Source organism: Phocoena sinus, chromosome 8 (genome assembly GCF_008692025.1).
Source record: "Phocoena sinus isolate mPhoSin1 chromosome 8, mPhoSin1.pri, whole genome shotgun sequence".
Lineage (NCBI taxonomy): Eukaryota > Metazoa > Chordata > Mammalia > Artiodactyla > Phocoenidae > Phocoena > Phocoena sinus.
In genome coordinates, this window is record NC_045770.1 from 17943592 (window position 1) to 17963238 (window position 19647).

A 19647-nucleotide genomic window follows, 5' to 3' on the forward strand; every position below is an offset into this window, starting at 1 on the left:
AGGAAAGGTACTTGGAGGGTGCTAAACAAATGTTTGCTGAATATTTCTTTCTTTTTTTTTTTTTTTTGCGGTACGCGGGCCTCTCACTGTTGTGGCCTCTCCCGTTGCGGAGCACAGGCTCCGGACGCACAGGCTCAGCGGCCATGGCTCATGGGCCCAGCCGCTCCACAGCATGTGGGATCTTCCCGGACCGGGGCACGAACCCGTGTCCCCTGCACTGGCAGGTGGATTCTGAACCACTGCGCCACCAGGGAAGCCCGCTGAATATTTCTTAAATGAGAAAGGAATTGGTGTCATGCAGTGTAGAAACTGAGTTTCATCACAACCCCTCTGGAAGACAATGCCAGTAGTAAAGAGCCTGGATACCTGCAGCCCAGAACTGCAATCCTCTCTCTTACTTAGAGCTCAAGATATCTCTTCTCAGCTGCTTTGGCAACTAATATCAAAGATAATAATATTACAGCTAACAATAAATAAATATTGTGTGCTTATCAAGTGCCAAGCATTTATTCTAGGTCCTTTATATGTAGCAATTCATTTGTATTCTTTTGACAGGAAATTCTATTTTAATCTCATTTTACAAATAAGGAGGCAGACACAGAGAGGTTATGTAACTTGCCCAAGGAGAAACAGCTAGTAAGTAGCAGAGCCAGATTTTGAAAATGGGATGATCTTTGTAGGAAAAAAATTGGATGCTGAGATTATCAGAGCTGCTGGCTTGTTTGCTGAATCCAGTGAGTTTTCTTTTTTCTTTTTGAAAAACTTTAAAAGCCACTGGACCTAAGAATTTATTGATTCATTTAACAAATCTTTAGTAGTGTGCCCTGTGTCTTTTCTGTTTTGCCTGCAATTGGTCTAGAGGTGGGCATGTTAGTCTGGTCAGTAAGAGGTAGGAAGCCAGCTGGGGCTTCTGAAACAGATTTTCCCCCATGAAAACTCCACTCACAGGCACAGGCAGAGTAGAAAGATGGATACGACTGGGATGCCTGATCATACTGTAGAGCCACCACTTTCTCCTGCAAGTGCCTACCTCTGCATTTCTTCTTTGTGTGATTAATAAATCCCTATTTTTTAAACATTTTTTAGTCAGATGTTCTGTCTATCAGACAGTTTCCAGCCCATTATCCTGTTATAGTGACTTCATAGCTCTGATCGCTATCAGAAAGTATATCATTCATTGATTAGTTTCCTTATCTTCCTGTCCCCCCCACTTCCTCTTCTAGAACATAAACTCCCAGAACAGGGCTCTAACCTCCACTATTCACTGCTCTGTGCCCAGAGCCTAGACCATGTCTGGCCAAAGGGTTGGAGAATCCAAATATAATCCCAAGAGGCTCACAGTTGAGTGGGGAAACAAAAAGTGTTACCATAAATGTCCTCTTAGAGGTAAAATCACAGAAGACTAATCTGCTCAGGGAATGTGCCTTACAAAGCTGTTGTGGGCCATCTGGTCTCAGCTTCTTCCCCTGGCATCCAACCCCCCACCAGCCAAAATTGCATAGGTCAAAGTAGAAAACCTATCGTTTTAAAGCTTGTTTTAAAAAGAAATTGCTCTTTTTAAAAGAGGTTGAAACCAGGAAATCCTGTTTTAAAAGTAGGCTTATGTTTTTCTTTGCTGTTATGCAAATGTAAGCAAGGGCCATTGCCTTGGGTGGGCTGGGGGGTAACCAAATGCAGACGTTTTCAGACGCTGTGACCTTCATTCTGGGTGGAGGTAGATGGCACCGTTTTGGGAGAGCCAGTCTCCACAGACTTTGTTGCTTTCTTGGAGCCTGGGTGACTGGGGCTGGCTGCTGGGGAGCTAAGTGTGCTGCCTTCTGGGAACAGTTACTTGGAGAAAGGATGCGCAGGTCTGACCCTCCCCACCTGCTTACAGGAACAGAGCTGGACTTGGCCTTCTTGATGCAGCCTGGACTGGCCTGTTAGTGACCTTCAGGACAGAATCTCTAGAACCCCTAAACAGGTTAGAATGTTGTGATGTGAATATCCTATGATAATCGAACAGTTGGAAATGTCTCGGAAATGGACCAATACTGTGTCATTTACAACCAAGTAAACAAAAATGTACTGGTGTTGGACTCTCCTGCCCTGATGTGATGGTCATCGCATGTCGGGGAGTGGGGAGGAAGGACTCTCCCTTGTGAGAAGCAGAAATGTCCACTGTCAGTAATCCTAGGAAGAGAGAAATCTTGGGATGAGAAATGAAGACTAGAGAAAGGGGCCTCAGACCAGGGTGAAGAGGAAACTCCTTCTCTCTCTCGGGTAGGGGAAGGCAAACAGTTTTTTTTACAAACATCCAAATAATAGATACTTTAGGCTTTTCAGGCTATACATACAGTTGCTCTCATAATTACTCAGTTCTACCATCACAGCAGGAAAACAACCACAGACAGTACGCAAATGAATGGCCATGGCTGTGTTCCAATAAAACTTTACAAAATGGGCAGCAGACTGGATTTGGCTCCTGGGTCGTAGTTTGTCAACTTCTGTTTTAGAGCCTTGGGTTGACAGGCATAGGACCCAGAAAGGGTGGCCGTGTCATATGGAGGTATGCTAACTCCAAGTAGATAAATAGATGCTTGGCCAAAAGCTATACCAACAGGCTACCTTCCAGGACCCTCTACAGATGTGGGCTCTGAGATACTTGTTTCTTTCTTTCTTTTGTTCTTTTTTGGCCGCACAGCGTGCCTTGTGGGATCTTAGTTCCCTGACCAGGGATTGAATCCAGGCCCTCAGCAGTGAAAGCGTGGAGTCCTCACCACTGGACCACCAGGGAATTCCCAAAGATACTTGTTTCTAATAGCATCTGCAAGACAGGGTCTCTTTTCTCTCTTGCTAACTCCTAAACTTCTCTTCGGGTATAAAAGTCACAGCCTTGGCTCAGGTGCGTTGAGGGAAGTAAAAGAAAGGCGTACCCCATTCTTGAGACCAAGAGGCAAAAGTGACAGCTGTTCTCTGACTCTGGGTGGTGGTAACACCAGTAGACCCCAGAGGAGGACACGGTCCCCGGAGAAGGCAAGAAGTGAAGGACAGGGGAAGCCTGTTCCTGGGAGAGAAGAAGGCATCAGGGCCTCAAGGAAATGAGGAGTGAATAACTGCAGACACTTCTCTGTAGTCATGTGTGGGCTTAAGCCATCATAACTGGGATATTCAAGGAAAATGAGGTATTCTTTTGTAATCATAGGCAGTGAAGACTAGACATGCCCATTTGTCGTGTTGGAGTCCTCATAACACCAGCACATCTGGGGAGCACAGAGTAGGTGGTCAACCAATGGTTCCTAGGCAGACTGACCACTCCAACCCTGCCCTAGATGAACCATTGGGCCCCAGCCATTAACCTCTACTCAGAATAATGACCATGGCAGTTAGAACCAAGGATTGAAGTCAACTGGGTAAGCCAGAGGAATTGCTTTAATGGGGATCCCAAGGTATCACACAGATGTGCTCAGCTTCCGCCCCACCAGGGAGAAAAGCCCTTCATTGTTGGCCATGTTGGAAGAATAACTTTGGGAAATCACTTCAAACTGTTCAATGGTGTAGCCGGCCTCCCTCACGGCAGCCTCCACTGCCTCCTGGCCCAGGCAGAGGCTGGAGAACCTCTGCTCGCCGATCATGTAGTAGCTGCTCTTCAGAGCATCCACGAGCACCAGGAAGCCCCCCGGCTTCAGCAGGCTGCCGAGGTTCCTGAGGGCCGTGCGGTAGGCAGGGAGGTCCGGGCAGGCGGCGTCCAGGCACAGCGTGCTGAGCAGACAGTCGGCCGGGGGCAGTGGGACAGCCCCCAGCGGCCAGCTCTGAGTCACGTCACACTTCAGGACCTGCTTGATCGCCCGCCTCAACTTCTCCTCCTTCTCTGGCCCCTTGACTCTGAAACACACAAACCGACAAAGATCACTGGCTACCCCACTCATGGGAACCCCAGATCTCTTAGGTCAGGAATGAAAATGGCAGTGTTGTCCCAAAGGGTAAAGCCTTAGGGCCATCCCTGTTGTAAAAACAGATGAAGTAGAAATGAGGGACCATTTTGGTATCTGAAGGTGACCATATTACCTTGTGCTGGGTTAAATCTTTTTACAAAGTAAATAATAATATGGAAATGATAATAAAAATACCTGGTTGCCTGCTTCTACAGTGGACTGCCCCCAGGAAATTCTTCTTCTACTGTTAGAATAGTGCCTAGATCATTTATTATTGTTGTTATTATTATTAATTATTATTACCCTTGTTCCCTCTGCCAAACTGTAAGGTAGTGACTGTTTGGCCACATATATCAAGTAATAATGGTTTAAATGCAGAAATGGTATCTTTGTAGTAGCTGCTGATCAATAGGAGGTCATCCATAGGCATTCGTAGAAACTGTTGATCATGTCACACAGCTGTGGCCAGGGCCTTTCTAGAAAGATGAAAACTCCTTGTTTCCATGCTCAGGCTCCAAAAGATATTGCAGATAGGGAGTATGTTTCCTGATGGAGATAGTTTTCTTGGTAGCCTTGCCAGGAATCCTATCCTTTTCTGCCAAATCAATGGGGTCTCTTGAGAGAAAATTCGTTAATGACAGGAGAAAAGGCAAGGGCAGGAGATGGAATCCAGTGCCTCAGGTCCTTTTGGAATTTATTAGTGGAGGAATAAAGGAACAAACTAACCAATGAACAAAATTAAATAAACACATAGAGTAAGCAAGAGAAACTGGAGAAAGGGAACAGAAAAAGGAAAAGAAGTAGCAGAAAATCAGAGAGTTAAGACAAAGAGAGGAACCGCTGAGTGTATAAAGTGCCCAGAAGGCCACTGAGTCCAAATAGTACGAGTGATGATTGAGTATCCAACACTTTGAGGAAGTTAATCAACAAAGCACCAGGGTTACAAATCCAGGCTTATGTGCAAGAAACACACAGTCACTGGCTCCAGAGAAGACAGCCACTCAGGCAACGATGCTTGATAGAGAGAACGGAGGATGGCCCAACATCAGAGCAAACGAGAGAGATTTATACTGGGACCATTTCTGGTCATGAGGAAAAGTTGATGATTTAAAGAAAACTTGGAGATTTACCTCCAGGTAGAATGATTTGAGATAATAGCAATTAGCTGTGGGCATCCTATTTAAATACTTAGTTAAAATCTAAAGCCTAGTGTGTATAATCAGTTATTTACAAACATCCTTTAATTGTGCTATAATTTTCCATTTAAGAAGCTTAATAAGCATAAGAAAAGTTGCTCAATATCGCTGACATCAGAGAAATGAAAATCAAACCATGAGATACCACTTCGCACCAACTAGGATGATTACAATAAAAAAGACAGATAATAACTAAGTGTTGGCAAGGACATGGAGAAACTGGAACCTACATACTCTGTTGGTGAGATGGTAAAATGGTCCAGCTACTTTGGAAAACAGTCTGGAAGTTCCCCCCGCCCCCCCCCCCAAAAAAAAGTTTTAACATAGAGATTTAACATGACCTAGGAATTCTGTTTTGTTTATTTTTTTAACATCTTTATTGGTGTATAATTGCTTTACAATGGTGTGTTAGTTTCTGCTTTATAACAAAGTGAATCAGCTATACATACACATATATCCCCAAATCTCCTCCCTCTTGCGTCTCCCTCCCACCCTCCCTATCCCATCCCTCTAGGTGGTCACAAAGCACCCAGCTGATCTCCCTGTGCTATGGGGCTGCTTCCCACTAGCTATCTATTTTACATTTGGTAGTGTATATATGTCAATGTCACTCTCTCACTTCGTCCCAGCTTACCCTTCCCCCTCCCCGTGTCCTCAAGTCCATTCTCTACGTCTGTGTCTTTATTCCTGTCTTACTCCTAGGTTCTTCATAACCATTTTTTTTACTTAGATTCCATATATATGTGTTAGCATACGGTATTTGTTTTTCTCTTTCTGACTTATTTCACTCTGTACGGCAGACTCTATGACCCAGGAATTCTAATCATAGGATTATACCCAAGAGAAATGAAAACATGTGTCCACATAAAATCTTGTCCATGAGTATTTATAGCAGCATTATTCATAATAGCCAAAAGATGGAAACAATCCAAATGTCCAACAAATTATGAATAGATAAATAAAATGTGGTCTATCCATACAATGGAATATTATTCAGTAATAAAAAGGAACAAACGACTGACACAGGCTACAACATGGAAGAACCTTGAGAACATGTTGCTCAGTGACAGAAGCCAGACACAAAAGACCACATAGTGTATGTTTCCATTTTTATGAAATACCTAGAAAAGACAAATCTGTAGAGACCGAAAGCAGACCAGTGGTTGCTAGGGGCTGAGAGGACTGGGGGAAAGGAGAATGATTGCTTATGGGTATAGGGTTTCTTTGAGGAGTTATGAAATGTTCTAAAATCACACAATTCTGTGAACATACTAAGAACTACTGAATGGCACCCTTTACATGGGTGAATCATATGTTATGTGAATTTTATCTCAATAAAGCTGTTCTATTAAAAGAGAGAGAGAGGGGACTTGCCCGCTGGCGCAGTGGTTAAGAATCCGCCTGCCAACGCAGGGGACACGGGTCTGATCCCTGGTCTGGGAAGATCCCACATGCCGCGAAGAAACTAAGCCCGTGCGCCACAACTACTGAGCCTGTGCTCTAGAGTCCGTGAGCCACAACTACTGAAGCCTGCGCGCCTGGAGCCGGTGCTCCGCAACAAGTGAAGCCACTGCAATGAGAAGCCCGCACACTGCAACGAAGAGTAGCCCCTGCTCGCCACAATTAGAGAAAGCCCGCTCGCAGCAACGAAGACCCAGTGCAGCCAATAAATAAATAAATAATTTTTTTAAAAATGCCAACCAAAATATTAAAAAAATAAAAGAGAGGGCTTCCCTGGTGGTGCAGTGGTTGACAGTCTGCCTGCCGATACAGGGGACATGGGTTCTTGCCCCAGTCCGGGAAGATCCCACATGCCGCGGAGTGGTTGGGCCCATGAGCCATGGCCGCTGGGCCTGCGCGTCCGGAGGCTGTACTTCGCAACAGCAGAGGCCACAGCAGTGAGAGGCCCACGTACCGCAAAAAAAAAAAAAAAAAAAAAGAGAGAAAGAGAGAAGAAAGCTTTGCAAGATATTACTTTCAGGGAATTCCTACTGACCAATAAACTGGGAGATACAGGGAATGATAATTTCCTTTGACTGGGTCTACCTGTTCCCCTTCTTGGGGTAGAAATGGTAGTAGGGTGACAAATTTGTCCTAGTGGTCTGCACTTTTCTGGTTTTTGCACTGAAAATCCCATGTCCTGGGAACCCGTCTCAGTCCTGGACAAACCAGGAGGGTTAGTTGTTCTAAAAATAGGGAAATCAGTTACAAAGCTACCACCCCGCCTGACAGAGCATGCATAATTTGACAGATCATTTCAAGAATAAAAAATAATAATTCAACATTATGAAAGTCTGTGTGAAACATGGCTTTGAAGAGGTAAATTAATCTAGAATAGAAAAAATTCAAATAACCTATCCTCACCTATGGATAACTTATGTGTATACAAAAAGCTAAACAAGTGACAATGTAGTGTTCTTTTGAACGTGTCCAGAGATGATGCTGTCTCTTGGGAACATTATGTTAATGTGTATTTAAGTGATTACGTCAGAGGCCGGTTGGACCTCTGGGCCCTACTGTGTATGAAGCTATTTTAAAAACACAAGTTGCCACAGAACTAGTATTTGCCAGTTAGATGATGATGGAAATTGTTCCCAAACTGTGAGACACACTGTGAAATCTGGAAAGCTGGCAGAGAAGGTGCCAATTTGAGAGGGAAATTTGTTAGAAACATCCACTGTCGTGGATACCTGCTTGTCTTCGGACGCACTACAAACACTGGTGAACTCAGTTGCCGAGGCAGCCATGTAAAGATTACACCTCAGGGCTCCTCGGGGCCTGTGATACACCTGCAATGAAATAGACTCACCTGGAGACACAGGCAATTATCACTCAGCTTCATGTTTAGCTCAAGGGGTAGGGAATAAATACACACCAGAAAAATGTTATGCAGTTTTACAGAAAGCTAACCACCGTGTGGCCATTTCTCTAGCTCTAAAGATCTAGCCTTTCAAAGGAATCAATATGCCAAAAAAAAAAGGAGCCACATCCTCTGTAAATATGTTGTCTATAAAAGCCTGAAGGAACTGGGGAGGGAGAGGGGGAGGAAGGGATAGAATGGGACTCCTGGGAAGAACACTTCATAAGATTGTCTGTCCAGACCCTAGGTAGTTATCCTGAGATTTAAAGCAGGATCTTCCTGCCCTGATGCTGCAAGGCGGGTGGTGAATCAGAATCCCCTGGACATGTTTTTTCCATTCCACTTACCTCCCCAAGCCCCATCCCCAGAGGTTCCAGCAGGCCCTCTTGAGGGAAAACCATCAAGACGTGTAAAAGAAATGAAAAGCTGAATAAGCTTGGATGTCAACGTGAGAATTGTAAGAGCAAAAGGACTCATCACTGTGGAACCTTCAATACAGGCCACAACTGAGTGACGCTAGGAGGCAGCATCTGGAAAGCAAAATGCCTGTAGTCACTTCTTTTATAAATATTTTTTGACCTTCTATTGTGTGCCAGGAAAAGCACCAGGCAGTGGAGACCTAAGATGGGTCAGTGAGAAACAAATCCTATCCTCATGGAGATTACAGTCTGGTGTGGGAGGAAGACATAATCCAATGATCATCCACAAAACTGAAACATTAAAGCTGTGATGAATGCCAGGCAGGAGGGGCACATGGCACTAAGAGAAGAATACTAGGAGCTTGACTCAGTGTAGAAGCATCAGGGATAGCTCCTCCGGAAAGGAGTCAGGTGAGCAGAGAAAGAGAGGATAAATAAGTAGGAGTGAACTGGACCAAAGAGAGTAGGGAGGGAGGAGGATACTCCAGTAAGAGGAAATAGCAAGAGCAAAGGCCCTTTGGTGGGAAGAAACATGGAGAGGAGAAGACCAGTGTGGCTGAACCTCAGAAAACAAAGCAGGGCATGGCAGAATGGGAAGCAAAAAGGTAAGCTCTCACCCGTTGACATGGAAGCTGCTAGTCTGGGGACCACAAGACAGGTGCCAGACTAGACAAGGCTTCGTGGATGTTAAGAATTTTGCTTTTTATCCTAAAAGCCATGGGGAGATATTAAGGGGGTACTAAGGAAAGGAGTGATATGATCAGATTTATACTTTGAGGCAATCAATTTGGGACAAGAATGGAGGTGGGAGGCCAGTTAGGAAGGAGAGGTTGGTAGCTTGGACCAAGAAAACAGCTTGCATGGAAAATACTGGAAGAAATATACTGGTTTAAGAGGAACTCAGGAAGTGAGACAGAACTTGCTGCTGGTCATGAAATATGACTGACAGGGAGATGACAGGACCGACTTCCAGGTTTCTGGCTTCTCCAATTAATTATATGATGGTACCATTCAAGGAGATAAGAATACCAGAAATAAAGCAGATTTGGGGAAGATCATAGCTCTATTTTGGGCACATTAAGTTTGAGATGCTTTGACACACAGGAATAGAAATGTTTACCATTTGAAGAAATGGACAGTTGAAGGTTTTTCGTCCTGTTAATTTCCTCCAAGAGATAATGCAGTGAGAGCCCGTGCTCAAGAGAAAGGCATCCTTGTAAAAGGCAAAACTTTTCCTAGTCATCCCTGAGACAATCATCATGACCACCAAGATGGCGAGTCTGAGAAAGAATATCAATCTTTTACAAGACTTGGGAATACAGGGATGCTTTGGGATAGAGGCAGTTCACTAGTTCACAGAACAAGTTTGGCACAGGTATGTCTATTGGGGGCCCTAGACAACGTATTTTTCAATAGATATGAAAATCTTTGTAAGGAAAGTGTTTATTTCAGAGAACCGCCACCTCTACAGGTGCTCAAGTTTTCTCCTGTCAGGTACACGGAGGTAAGTGGAGGAGCTGCTGTCTGTAGAGGCAACCAGGAGGGGCTCCAACCTCCCCAGACCCCTCCAGGCTGCCCCAAGGGCTGAGGGCTGAGGAGAACCTGCAGAGCACACCTCTAACACATCCCCACCAGCGTGTCCTGACATACCTGTTGGGGAGCTCCCTTCCAAACACCAGTGCTTCTCAAACTGTAAAATGCATACGGTCCCCTGCAGATCTTGTTAAAATGCAGACTCTGATTCTGTAGGTAGGCCTGAGAGTCTGCATTCCTAATAAGTTCCCAGATGATACGGAAGATGCTCATCTGTGGACCACAAGGCAACGTGTTCCAGGTTCCAGGTGCCAGAGGTAAATTAATGCTGTTTCTAGGATTTCTTAAGGTGACGCTCATTTTCCTTGGTTCGTTCTTGAGTAGTTAGTTATATCTTAGTATTTGACTTGCTGACTTGATGAATATGTATAGTGTGAGACAAGAATTTAGTACCAGTGTCTTACAACTTTTCGGATAATTGTAAAAATGAGTGGTATCTAAATGTCTGAGTCACACTCCAGAGGAACAGGAGGAAGAGTAGACAGCTCAAATTGTCTTTGGAAGCAGTCAGCATAAGAAATAGCTTCAGATAAAGAAGAAATAATCTCAGGGGAAATAGGTTATGGGTTGATAGAGGAACTTGAAGATGCAAGAAAGACATTAGTTGAATGGGATCACTATCATTCTCAAAACAGTTGAAGCCACAGGATCTAGCAGAAGGATAAGGGTGAGAATGCAGAATTTTACCACCAAAAATACAGTTCCTTAGTCTGACAGAGTGATTGGGAAGGGACAGTGTCTCAGGAACAATTGTTACGAGCTGACAATTCTCGCTTGAGATAAGTAATGCTTTCAGTATCCTGCTAGATGTTAAGGGTTCATTTCTGAATAAGATGGAAAGGTTTGTGATAGCTAGGGAAATTGAGAGCAGAGTTCTAAAAGCCTCTTGACGCATGATTTGGTCCTTGGAAAGATGTGCTCTCTGACAACGACTAAGAACGTTTTGATAAACTTTCCCTGATATTCTATAAGTCCTGGGAAATTCCTTATTTAATAATTTTGAATATTGTCTAAATCCTCATCACTACAGTTTTCTTCTAGTTAATGTCAGTTTCATTCTGTGAAATCACATAGTCCATTTAAAAGTTTGAAATTATTGTTATCTTGAAGAAATATCTGACGTTTGAAGGCTCTAGCCAGCATAAAATTCTAAGTAAGGGGTTTACAGGTTAAAATAGCATGTGAAAATAGCCTCTCTTGATTTCTTACTTAATGCGGGGGGAAAACGTGGAGCAATGTTTAAGCAATATTAAACAATTTTACAATGTTGCTCATGAGTAAGGGCACCAAAAATACCTTCCCAATATTCATGGGTGTAGAAAATATGTCACTTTTGTGTTCTTCTTGAAAAGGGTCCAAAGACTTACTCGGTTGACTATGACATGAATCGGAATTAAAAACTCAACAACTAAAAAAATCATATAAAATGAGCATAAAATACATCCACATAGTTGCAAATATGATTACAAACTGAGAGCATATGATGTTCAAAGAAAATATAAAAATACTCTAAATTACAATATTTGAATTTAAAATCTCAAAGTTTAACAATAAATTTTGAGAAGGAAGATGTCAGAAGGACTTTGGGTGTCAAAAATTGTTAAATTCCTCCTATTACGAGGAAGAAAAGAATTATTGATTCTTGCCTGATATTGATAAGCTGAGAGAATTTGTCTCCAACAGAAATACATTATACAAAAACACTAAAAGAAGTTCTCCAGATGAAGGGAAATGATGTCAGATAGAAGCCTAGATCTGCAGAAAGGAGTGAAGAATACTAGACAGGACAGATTTGTGGATAAACACAGAAGAGTTTATATATATTTATTAAAAATACTACTGACTGATGTGAATATACTTAAAACTACGAAACTGTACACTTAAAGAATTAAGGTGATAAATTTTATGATGTGTATTTTCTTAACCAAAATTAAAAATAAAACAATAAAGCAAATAAAAGCACTACTGACTGCTTAAAGCAAAAATTATAGCAGTGTATTATAGTGTTATAGTTTATACAGAATAAATATATGACAACAAGAGTATAAGGGGCAGGAGAGTGGGTTAAAGGAATTACACTGTTGTAATATCTTAGATTGTTCATGAGATGTTGCAAATATATTATGTAATTTATAGAAAAATCATGCGCACGCACACACACACACAACACAAAAGAGGTCAACAGAGGAGATAGAAGTCAATAGAAGAGATAAAGTCATACTAAAAATGTGTATAATTATACTATATAAATGGAAAAACAAAAAATATTTCATTCACCAACAAGAAGCAGGACAAAGGTACAAATGAACACCAAACAGATGGGATAAATAGAAAATATATACCAAGATGGTAGATTTAGACTCAGCCATACAATATCACTAATTACATTAAATGTAAATTGAGTAAACAATCCAGTTAAAAGGTAGAAATTGTCAGGTTGGATTGAAAAGCAAGACCTACTACATGTTATTTGAAAAGAAGTCATTTTAAATATAAAAACATGGACAGGTTGAAAACAAAAGGGTAGAAAAAGCTATACCATGTATATTATTTATCTATTGTTACATAATAAATTATGCCCAAACTTAACAATTTAAAATGACAAACATTCATCTCACAGTTTCTGCAGGTCAGATACTTGGGTAGATTAGCTGAGTGTCTCTGGTGCAAGGTCCCTCATGAGACTGCAGCGTTGGCCACTCTCAGAGTTGTCCAGTGTCATCTGAAGGCCCACCTGGGGGTAAATTTGCTTCCAAACTCACTCCTTAGGACAAGTGAGTGAGCATAAGAGACAGCACCCAATAGGGAAGCTGTAGTCTCTTTGTATCCTAATCTCAGAATTGATGTCCCATCACTCTACAGCACCATATTTGTTAGAATCCAGTCATTAAATCCAATGGATATTCATGGGGAGAGAATTAAGCAAGAGCATGAATACATGAAGTGAAGATTAGTGGGGACCATCTTAGAGGCCCCTACCACCTTTATGCCATCAACAAGAATAAGAAGGCTGGTGTGGCCATATTAATATCAAAGTTGACTTCAAAACAAAGTGTATTACTGGAGGTAAAGGGAGATATAATGATAAAATAGTCAATTCATCAAGAAGACATAACAACCCTAAAAGTGTATGCTGCTGATAACAAAGCTTCAAAATGCATGAAGCAAATGTTGACAGAATTATGAGGAGCAAGAGATGAATCCACAATCATAATTTGAGATTTTTAACATCTCTCTCTCCCAGTAATTGATAGAATAAGTAAACAAAAAATCATGTAGAGAATTTGAACAATATCATCAATCTACCTGACTGAATTAATATTTATAGAAATGACACCAACAACTGGACAATATACATTCTTTTCAATGTAGAGCACATAGAAGATTCACCAAATAGATCATATGCTGGGTCACAAAATAAAACTCTGACTACAATGAAATTTAATTGCAAACCAGTAACAATATCTAGAAAAAAAATCCCAACAACTTTGGAAATTAAGCAACACAATTACAAATAATTTATGGTCAAAGAAGAAATCACAAAGAAAATTAGAATATATGCTGAATTGGATAATAACAAAAATATGACACATCAAAAATCATGGGATGCAGCTAAAAGAGTGCTGAAGGAAAGTGTGAGAATAAATGACCTAAACTTCTATCTCAAGAAGCTAGAAAAAGAAGAGCATATTAAAACTAAAGTAAGTGAAAGACAGAAAATAAGAAAAATAGGAGTAGAAATCAATGGAATACACAATGGACAACTGAGAAAATCAACAAAGCCAAGAGCTGGTTCTTTGAAAAGAGTAATAAAATGTATCAATCTCTAACAAGATCAATCAAGATTAAAAAATAAGACAAATTGCCAATTTTAGAATGAAAGAGGGACAATCACCAAAGATCCTACAGACATTAAAAGAGTAATAAAGGGATATTGTAAAAAAACTTTATGACAATAAAGTTGACAACCGAGATGTAAAGGACAAATTCCTTGAAAAATAGTACTTATCAAAACAGACAAAAAAGAAATAGACAATCCAAATAGTCATTAAAGGAATACTCTTCTTAATAAAAAACTTCCTCACACAGGAAGAAACCTTCATGTTCAGGTAGCTTCATTGGTGAATTCTACCAGTCATTTAAGGAAGAAATAATACAAACTCCTTCAAAAATTAGGGGAGGAAGAAACACTTCCAAATTATTATATGAATTAACATCATGCGGATATCAAAATCTGCCAAGCATATAACAAGAAAACATATTTATAGCTCAATATCCCTCATAAATATAGATGCAAAAATCCTTAAAAATATATTGGCAAATCACATCCAGTAATACATAAAAAGATTACTACTTCATGACCAAGAGGTTTATGCCAGTTTGGTTTAAATACCAAAAATCATCCAACATAATTCATGTTCTCAGAATATGGAGAAACATCACATGACCAACTCAGTAAATGCAAAAAAATTTTTTGACAAATTTTAACATATGATTAAAACCCCCCAAGAAACTAGAAATACAAGGGAACTTAGTCTGATAAAGAATTTCTATGAAAAATCTATAAATAATGTCATTCTTAATGATGAATCATTGAACATTTTTTCCTTAGATATGGAAAAAAGCACAAATGTCTGTTCTTATCATTTTTGTTCAACATTGTTTTGGTGGTCCTAGTCAATGTAATAGGGCATAAAAAATAAAGGCATAAAGTTGAAATAGAAGAAGTAAAAGTATTTTTATTTGTATATCATATAAGAATGTACATAGAAAGTACTATGGAATCTACCAAAAATGATTAAAATTAATTAGTGCAATATTTTGTAATAAACTATAATGGAAAAGAATAGAAAAAAGAATATAGATATATACATATATATGTTAAATGAATCACTTTGCTGTACAACTGAAACCAACACAGGTATTGTAAATCAACTATATTTCAATATAAAAAATAAAATAAAATATGAAATTAATGAAGTCAGCAAGATCTAATAAACAAAAAATCAATTGTACATCTATATACTAGCAGATGAAACTAATAAAATGAAATTGAAATTTAAAAGGTACAATCAACAGTAGCATTAAAAAACATGAAACACAGAGACATTTTAACAAAATATATGCAAAATATGAGAACTGAGAGAAACTGAAGTCCTAACTAAGTGTAGAGATAAACCATGTTCATGGACTGGAGATGCAATATATACATTCTCCTAAATTGATTTGTAAATTCAAAGAAATTACAATAAAAATCTCAGTAAACTTTTTTTTTTTTTTTTGCGGTACGCGGGCCTCTCACTGTTGTGGCCTCTCCCTTGCGGAGCACAGGCTCCGGGGGCACAGGCTCAGCGGCCATGGTTCACGGGCCCAGTCACTCTGCGGCACGTGGGATCTTCCCAGACCGCGGCACAAACCCGTGTCCCCTGCATCGGCAGGCGGACTCTCAACCACTGCGCCCCCAGGGAAGCCCTCAGTAAACTTTTTTTGAAGAAATGTACAAATTTATTCTAAAAGTAATGGCACTAAATTTGCCAAAATATCTTGCAAAGAACAAAGTTGGAGGACTCAAACTCTCTGATTTCAATACTTACTATCCCTGGTAAAGGGAATAAAAGACCAAAAAACGCAGTGGAAGTTTAGTGACTCAGCATAATACCAAAAAGTTTAATTGGGAACACAAGGTAAAACTTCTAGTTTATTCATACTTCTGTACTATAAGGAATTGTACCACCAATGAGTCATCTTGATAACTTAGATTTGACAATCCACATTTACTACCAATAAGACAATGTAGCAACAGTATGTAAGAAAATGAATATACAGTTTAGAATACTCCTAATAAGCTGAAGCCAGCAGACCTTTAAAAGAAAATGGGAGGGTTAAAGAAATAGAAGCAGACTTTAGAGAAATTTTCAGAAGAGAACTTGACTCAGGAATAAACAAAAGTTGGTAAATAGATGGGAATCAAATATAAGTGCAAGTATAGAAAAATGAATTGACCATCAATCACTCCAGAAGAACATGGAGGTAGGCATACTCCTGAGCGACATGTTGAGAACACATGATTTTATATTCATACTTGGGATTCAGGCATGGTACCTCAATCCCCCTGTTGTTCGAGTTCAGGAACATGGGAGTCATCCTTGATACTTCCCTTTCCTCATTCCCACTAACCAGTCACTACCAACTCTTATTCATTCTCTCTCAAAAATTCATCTTAAAACCTTCTGTCTCTCTCCATCACCTAGTCCAAGCCACCATCATCTCTCCCTTCTGCATCTCTTGTTCTCTAAACCTCCAATCGATTCTCTACACAATAGCCAGAGAGATCTTTCTAAATGTAAGTTGGGTCACATCACTCTCCTAGTTATACGTCTGATGTCTTCTTGTTACACTTGAAGTCCACAAGCATTAACTTGGCCTTGAAGGCCCTAAATGATTTGGTATGTGCCTGCCTTCCCTGATGTGAGCTCTAGGAGACAAGGGACCTCCTCTGCTAAACACTAGAACACAAAAGTGGTCTTTTTGTGCCATTTGCAAAGGAGTCTCTGGGGTCTTGTCAATATTCATAGCAGCAAAGCCATGATGCTCCAGGCACTGATGGTCAGCTGGGTTGTAGAATGGGACAAGGGAATAACAAAGTGAAGTGCTCGACTCTTCCCCTCTGGCTGGTAGTCTATTGCCAATTTCTTGCATGGAGAGAATTAGTAATTTAAACAAACTTTGTTTGCTTAAATTTACTTATAGATAGGGTACTATAAGATTTTGATCATTAGTTGTCAATATATAAAGCCCTAATTTTATGGATGGTGAGTAACAAATTCTTTTCAAATAATTCCTTTATGCTGCTAATCTCAGTTTAAAAACCTAGGCAGATTTTTGTTATATCTGGTGGTGTCGGCATTAGCCACTTTCACAGCAGAGATCTATGCATTTGGACGGCTAGCAACAGAGTGTCACTAGGGCGGCAAGCCCTGACCTGAAACCTTCTAGCGAGGAGCTGGTTTGGCCTCTTACTTGAAGTTTTCCTAAAACAAGGTCCTACAGTATCTGGCCTGCACACTGCATCCATACACAGGCCTGGAAAGGTTTTGTGACCACTCATCTTGGCTCAGTAACCAACTCTTCAGTTTTTTCAGCTATGTCTTCTGCAGTTCTGGTGCACATACACACACACACACACACACGCACGCACATGCGTGCGCGTGCACACAACACGCATGTGCTTCACTCTCGTTCTCTCTCTCTAGCTCTCTCTTTCTCCATTTGGATTTCTCTTTGGTCCCTCTCTCTCTGTTTCCTTTGCTTTTCAACTTGGACTCTAAGGATAATTTTTGGTTCTGAAATGAACTGGCGCACAGGTACCCTAAGAGAGCCAGGAAGAAGACCCGAGTTTCTCTACCTGTTCCCTTCAAGCTCACACACATAGGTCACCACTGAGGACCAGTCAAAGGCCCCTGGCTCCTTCTTCAGCCACTTCTCCAGCTCCTGCAGGTTCCGATCAGTATAGTCAGTGGCGATGATCTCCTTGAAGGATTCACAGGCAGAGAGGAGCTGATAGATGGTGGGGCCAGAGCCAATGTCGATCAGGAGGTCTCCCTTCACACCATCTGGTTTACAGGAGGGAATGAGGAAGGGGGTCAGGCATAATATGGTGGCAGATAGAGCTGATTTGCACTCTGTTTGCCAGGACTATGCTGGGGAGCCCCAAGGAGAGCCCCAAAGACAGACCATCTCTTTAGTCACCCCTCTTCCCTCAATGTCTCTTTTTAAAACATTTTTTACTTTCCATTCCCCATTCAAGGGTAGAGCATGTTGCTGGTATATTTTTAGCTCTAGGAGGAGGGAAAAAAAGATCTGCATCTGGTGTACAGACCCCTGATCCAGAAAGACTGCCACACAGATAATGTAAAAACTATTAAGGAATGCTTTGAGAGAAAGTTAAAATTTTTTAAAAATTGAGTTTTTATAGTGTCTTTCTCCAAAACACATCCAGTTCTTCAAAAAGCATCCTCCCTTCATGGGAGGTCTTTATCTCATGCACATTCACAACATGCCTTTGAGTTAGGAATAGAATAATTACTAGAATCTCCATTTCTTTTTTTTAATTATTATTATTTTTTGATGTGGACCACTTCTAAAGTCTTTATTGAATTAGTTACAATATTGCTTCTGTTTTATGTTTTTGGTTTTTTGGCCATGAGACATGTGGGATCTTAGCTCCCCAATCGGGGATCAAACCCGCAGCCCCTGCATTGGAAGGCAAAGTCTTAAACCACTGGACCATCAGGGAAGTCCCTAGAATCTCTATTTCTTAAGTGAAATCTCTGGCTAGTGACCTAGCAAATCAATGTAGAATCAAGGACAGAACTCCAGTTTTTAGATTACCCTCTTGCAGGGCCAAAGGAGATAATGGATATAAAAGCACTTTGTAAACTGTAAAGTATCCACCCCAATGTTAGTTTTTATCCTAGTTAAATGAATGGGTGATGCCAAAAGGGCTGTCAAATAACAATGATTAGACACAAGAGTCATGCCCTGAGACTCTCTCTCTATGACTCACATTTGGAGGGGAGACACACAGACAACAGACAAACTTACCTAGGCAAAATATCTTGAAAAGATTTTTCAGAAGATGCCTAAGAATCTGTTTTTCTGCAGAGTGTCTGGACCCAAAGCTATAATATTTTTCTAGGTAAGCCTGAGGGTCAAAATGGCTCAGATAAGTGTCCTTGGAGGTGAAGCCAGATTCCATTGTGTCTCACTCCTGTGCCAACAGTCCACTGCCCTCCTTCTCGCCCCTCCAGAAGCCAGGGAGGCACCCTGCAGAAATTGTCTTCTTGAGTCTCTGGCTATCAATATTTCTCCCATCAGTTCAGCCCATCCCTTAAAGGTAGATGTTTAGTTAAACACTAACTGAGAGAAATATACCAAAAATGTTTTGGCAGTTCTAGGAAGTGATGAAATTCCTGGGGAAGGGAGCCTAAAAGAAGGGGGAAGGGGAAGGGGGAGGGCTATGAGCTGTATGCAATGCTCAGCCAAGGGGTGAAGTTCAGCTGCAAGGGACTAGAGACAAGAAGACTCACCTGGGCTCACCAGGGAAGTTATTTAACTCATAGAAGAACCTCTAGGTTCAGACAGATGGGTCACCTTCCCATGGCACCATCATTCTTCTTGCAGTGATTCTCCCAGGAAAGAGAGTCACAAATAATGGTTTAAGTTTAAACAACTTAAAGAAAAGAAAAGGAAAAGGAAAAAGGGAAAGATGAGGAGAGGAAATGTGCTCAGGGCTAAGGTATGTTGGCTAAAGAAGGAATCTCAGATGAAGTCTGGAAAGAGAGTAAAATAGCAATTTTTAAAAACGAGATCAATTAACTCTCTCCTTGTACTCTACACACCCCTTCATCCCCTCTCTGTAGTCTGCAGCTTCACCATCCTCCCCAGTGCCATTTCTCAGCAACTGGAAAGCACCTCCTCCCCAGCCCCCCACTCTTTCTTGGCAATCCATATCCTGACAGTTCTTTCAAAGTGAACTTTAAGCCCCGTACTTCCTTAAAGAATTCCTTAAATTCTCAATTCTGAACTCATACTGCCCTTAGAATTAGTTCAACTAGCCAAGCACTTGATTTTGTGGTGTCATGTATTTGTTCCTGGTTTTGCCT

General features: G+C 41.0%; 1 protein-coding gene across 1 annotated transcript; it reads right to left on the reverse strand.

The window, feature by feature from the left end:
• Positions 1–3162: 3162 nt before the first annotated feature.
• On the reverse strand, positions 3163–18850 carry NNMT (nicotinamide N-methyltransferase). Its single transcript, XM_032641276.1, has 3 exons — positions 18587–18850; positions 17388–17595; positions 3163–3864 (listed from the first exon to the last, which is right to left on the reverse strand). The coding sequence occupies exons 1-3, from the start codon at positions 18738–18740 to the stop codon at positions 3432–3434; spliced, it is 795 nt and encodes a 264-aa protein (XP_032497167.1). The 5' UTR covers positions 18741–18850; the 3' UTR covers positions 3163–3431.
• Positions 18851–19647: the final 797 nt, after the last annotated feature.

Coding starts and splice junctions, on each gene's coding strand:
- NNMT (XM_032641276.1), bottom strand. CDS start 18,740: ATGGAATCTGGCTTCACCTCCAAGGACACTTATCTGAGCCATTTTGAC. Junction 17,596..18,586: donor TTTCAAGATATTTTGCCTAG/GTAAGTTTGTCT, acceptor CCTGTAAACCAG/ATGGTGTGAAGGGAGACCTC. Junction 3,865..17,387: donor TGTGAGCTTGAAGGGAACAG/GTAGAGAAACTC, acceptor TGTGTGTTTCAG/AGTCAAGGGGCCAGAGAAGG.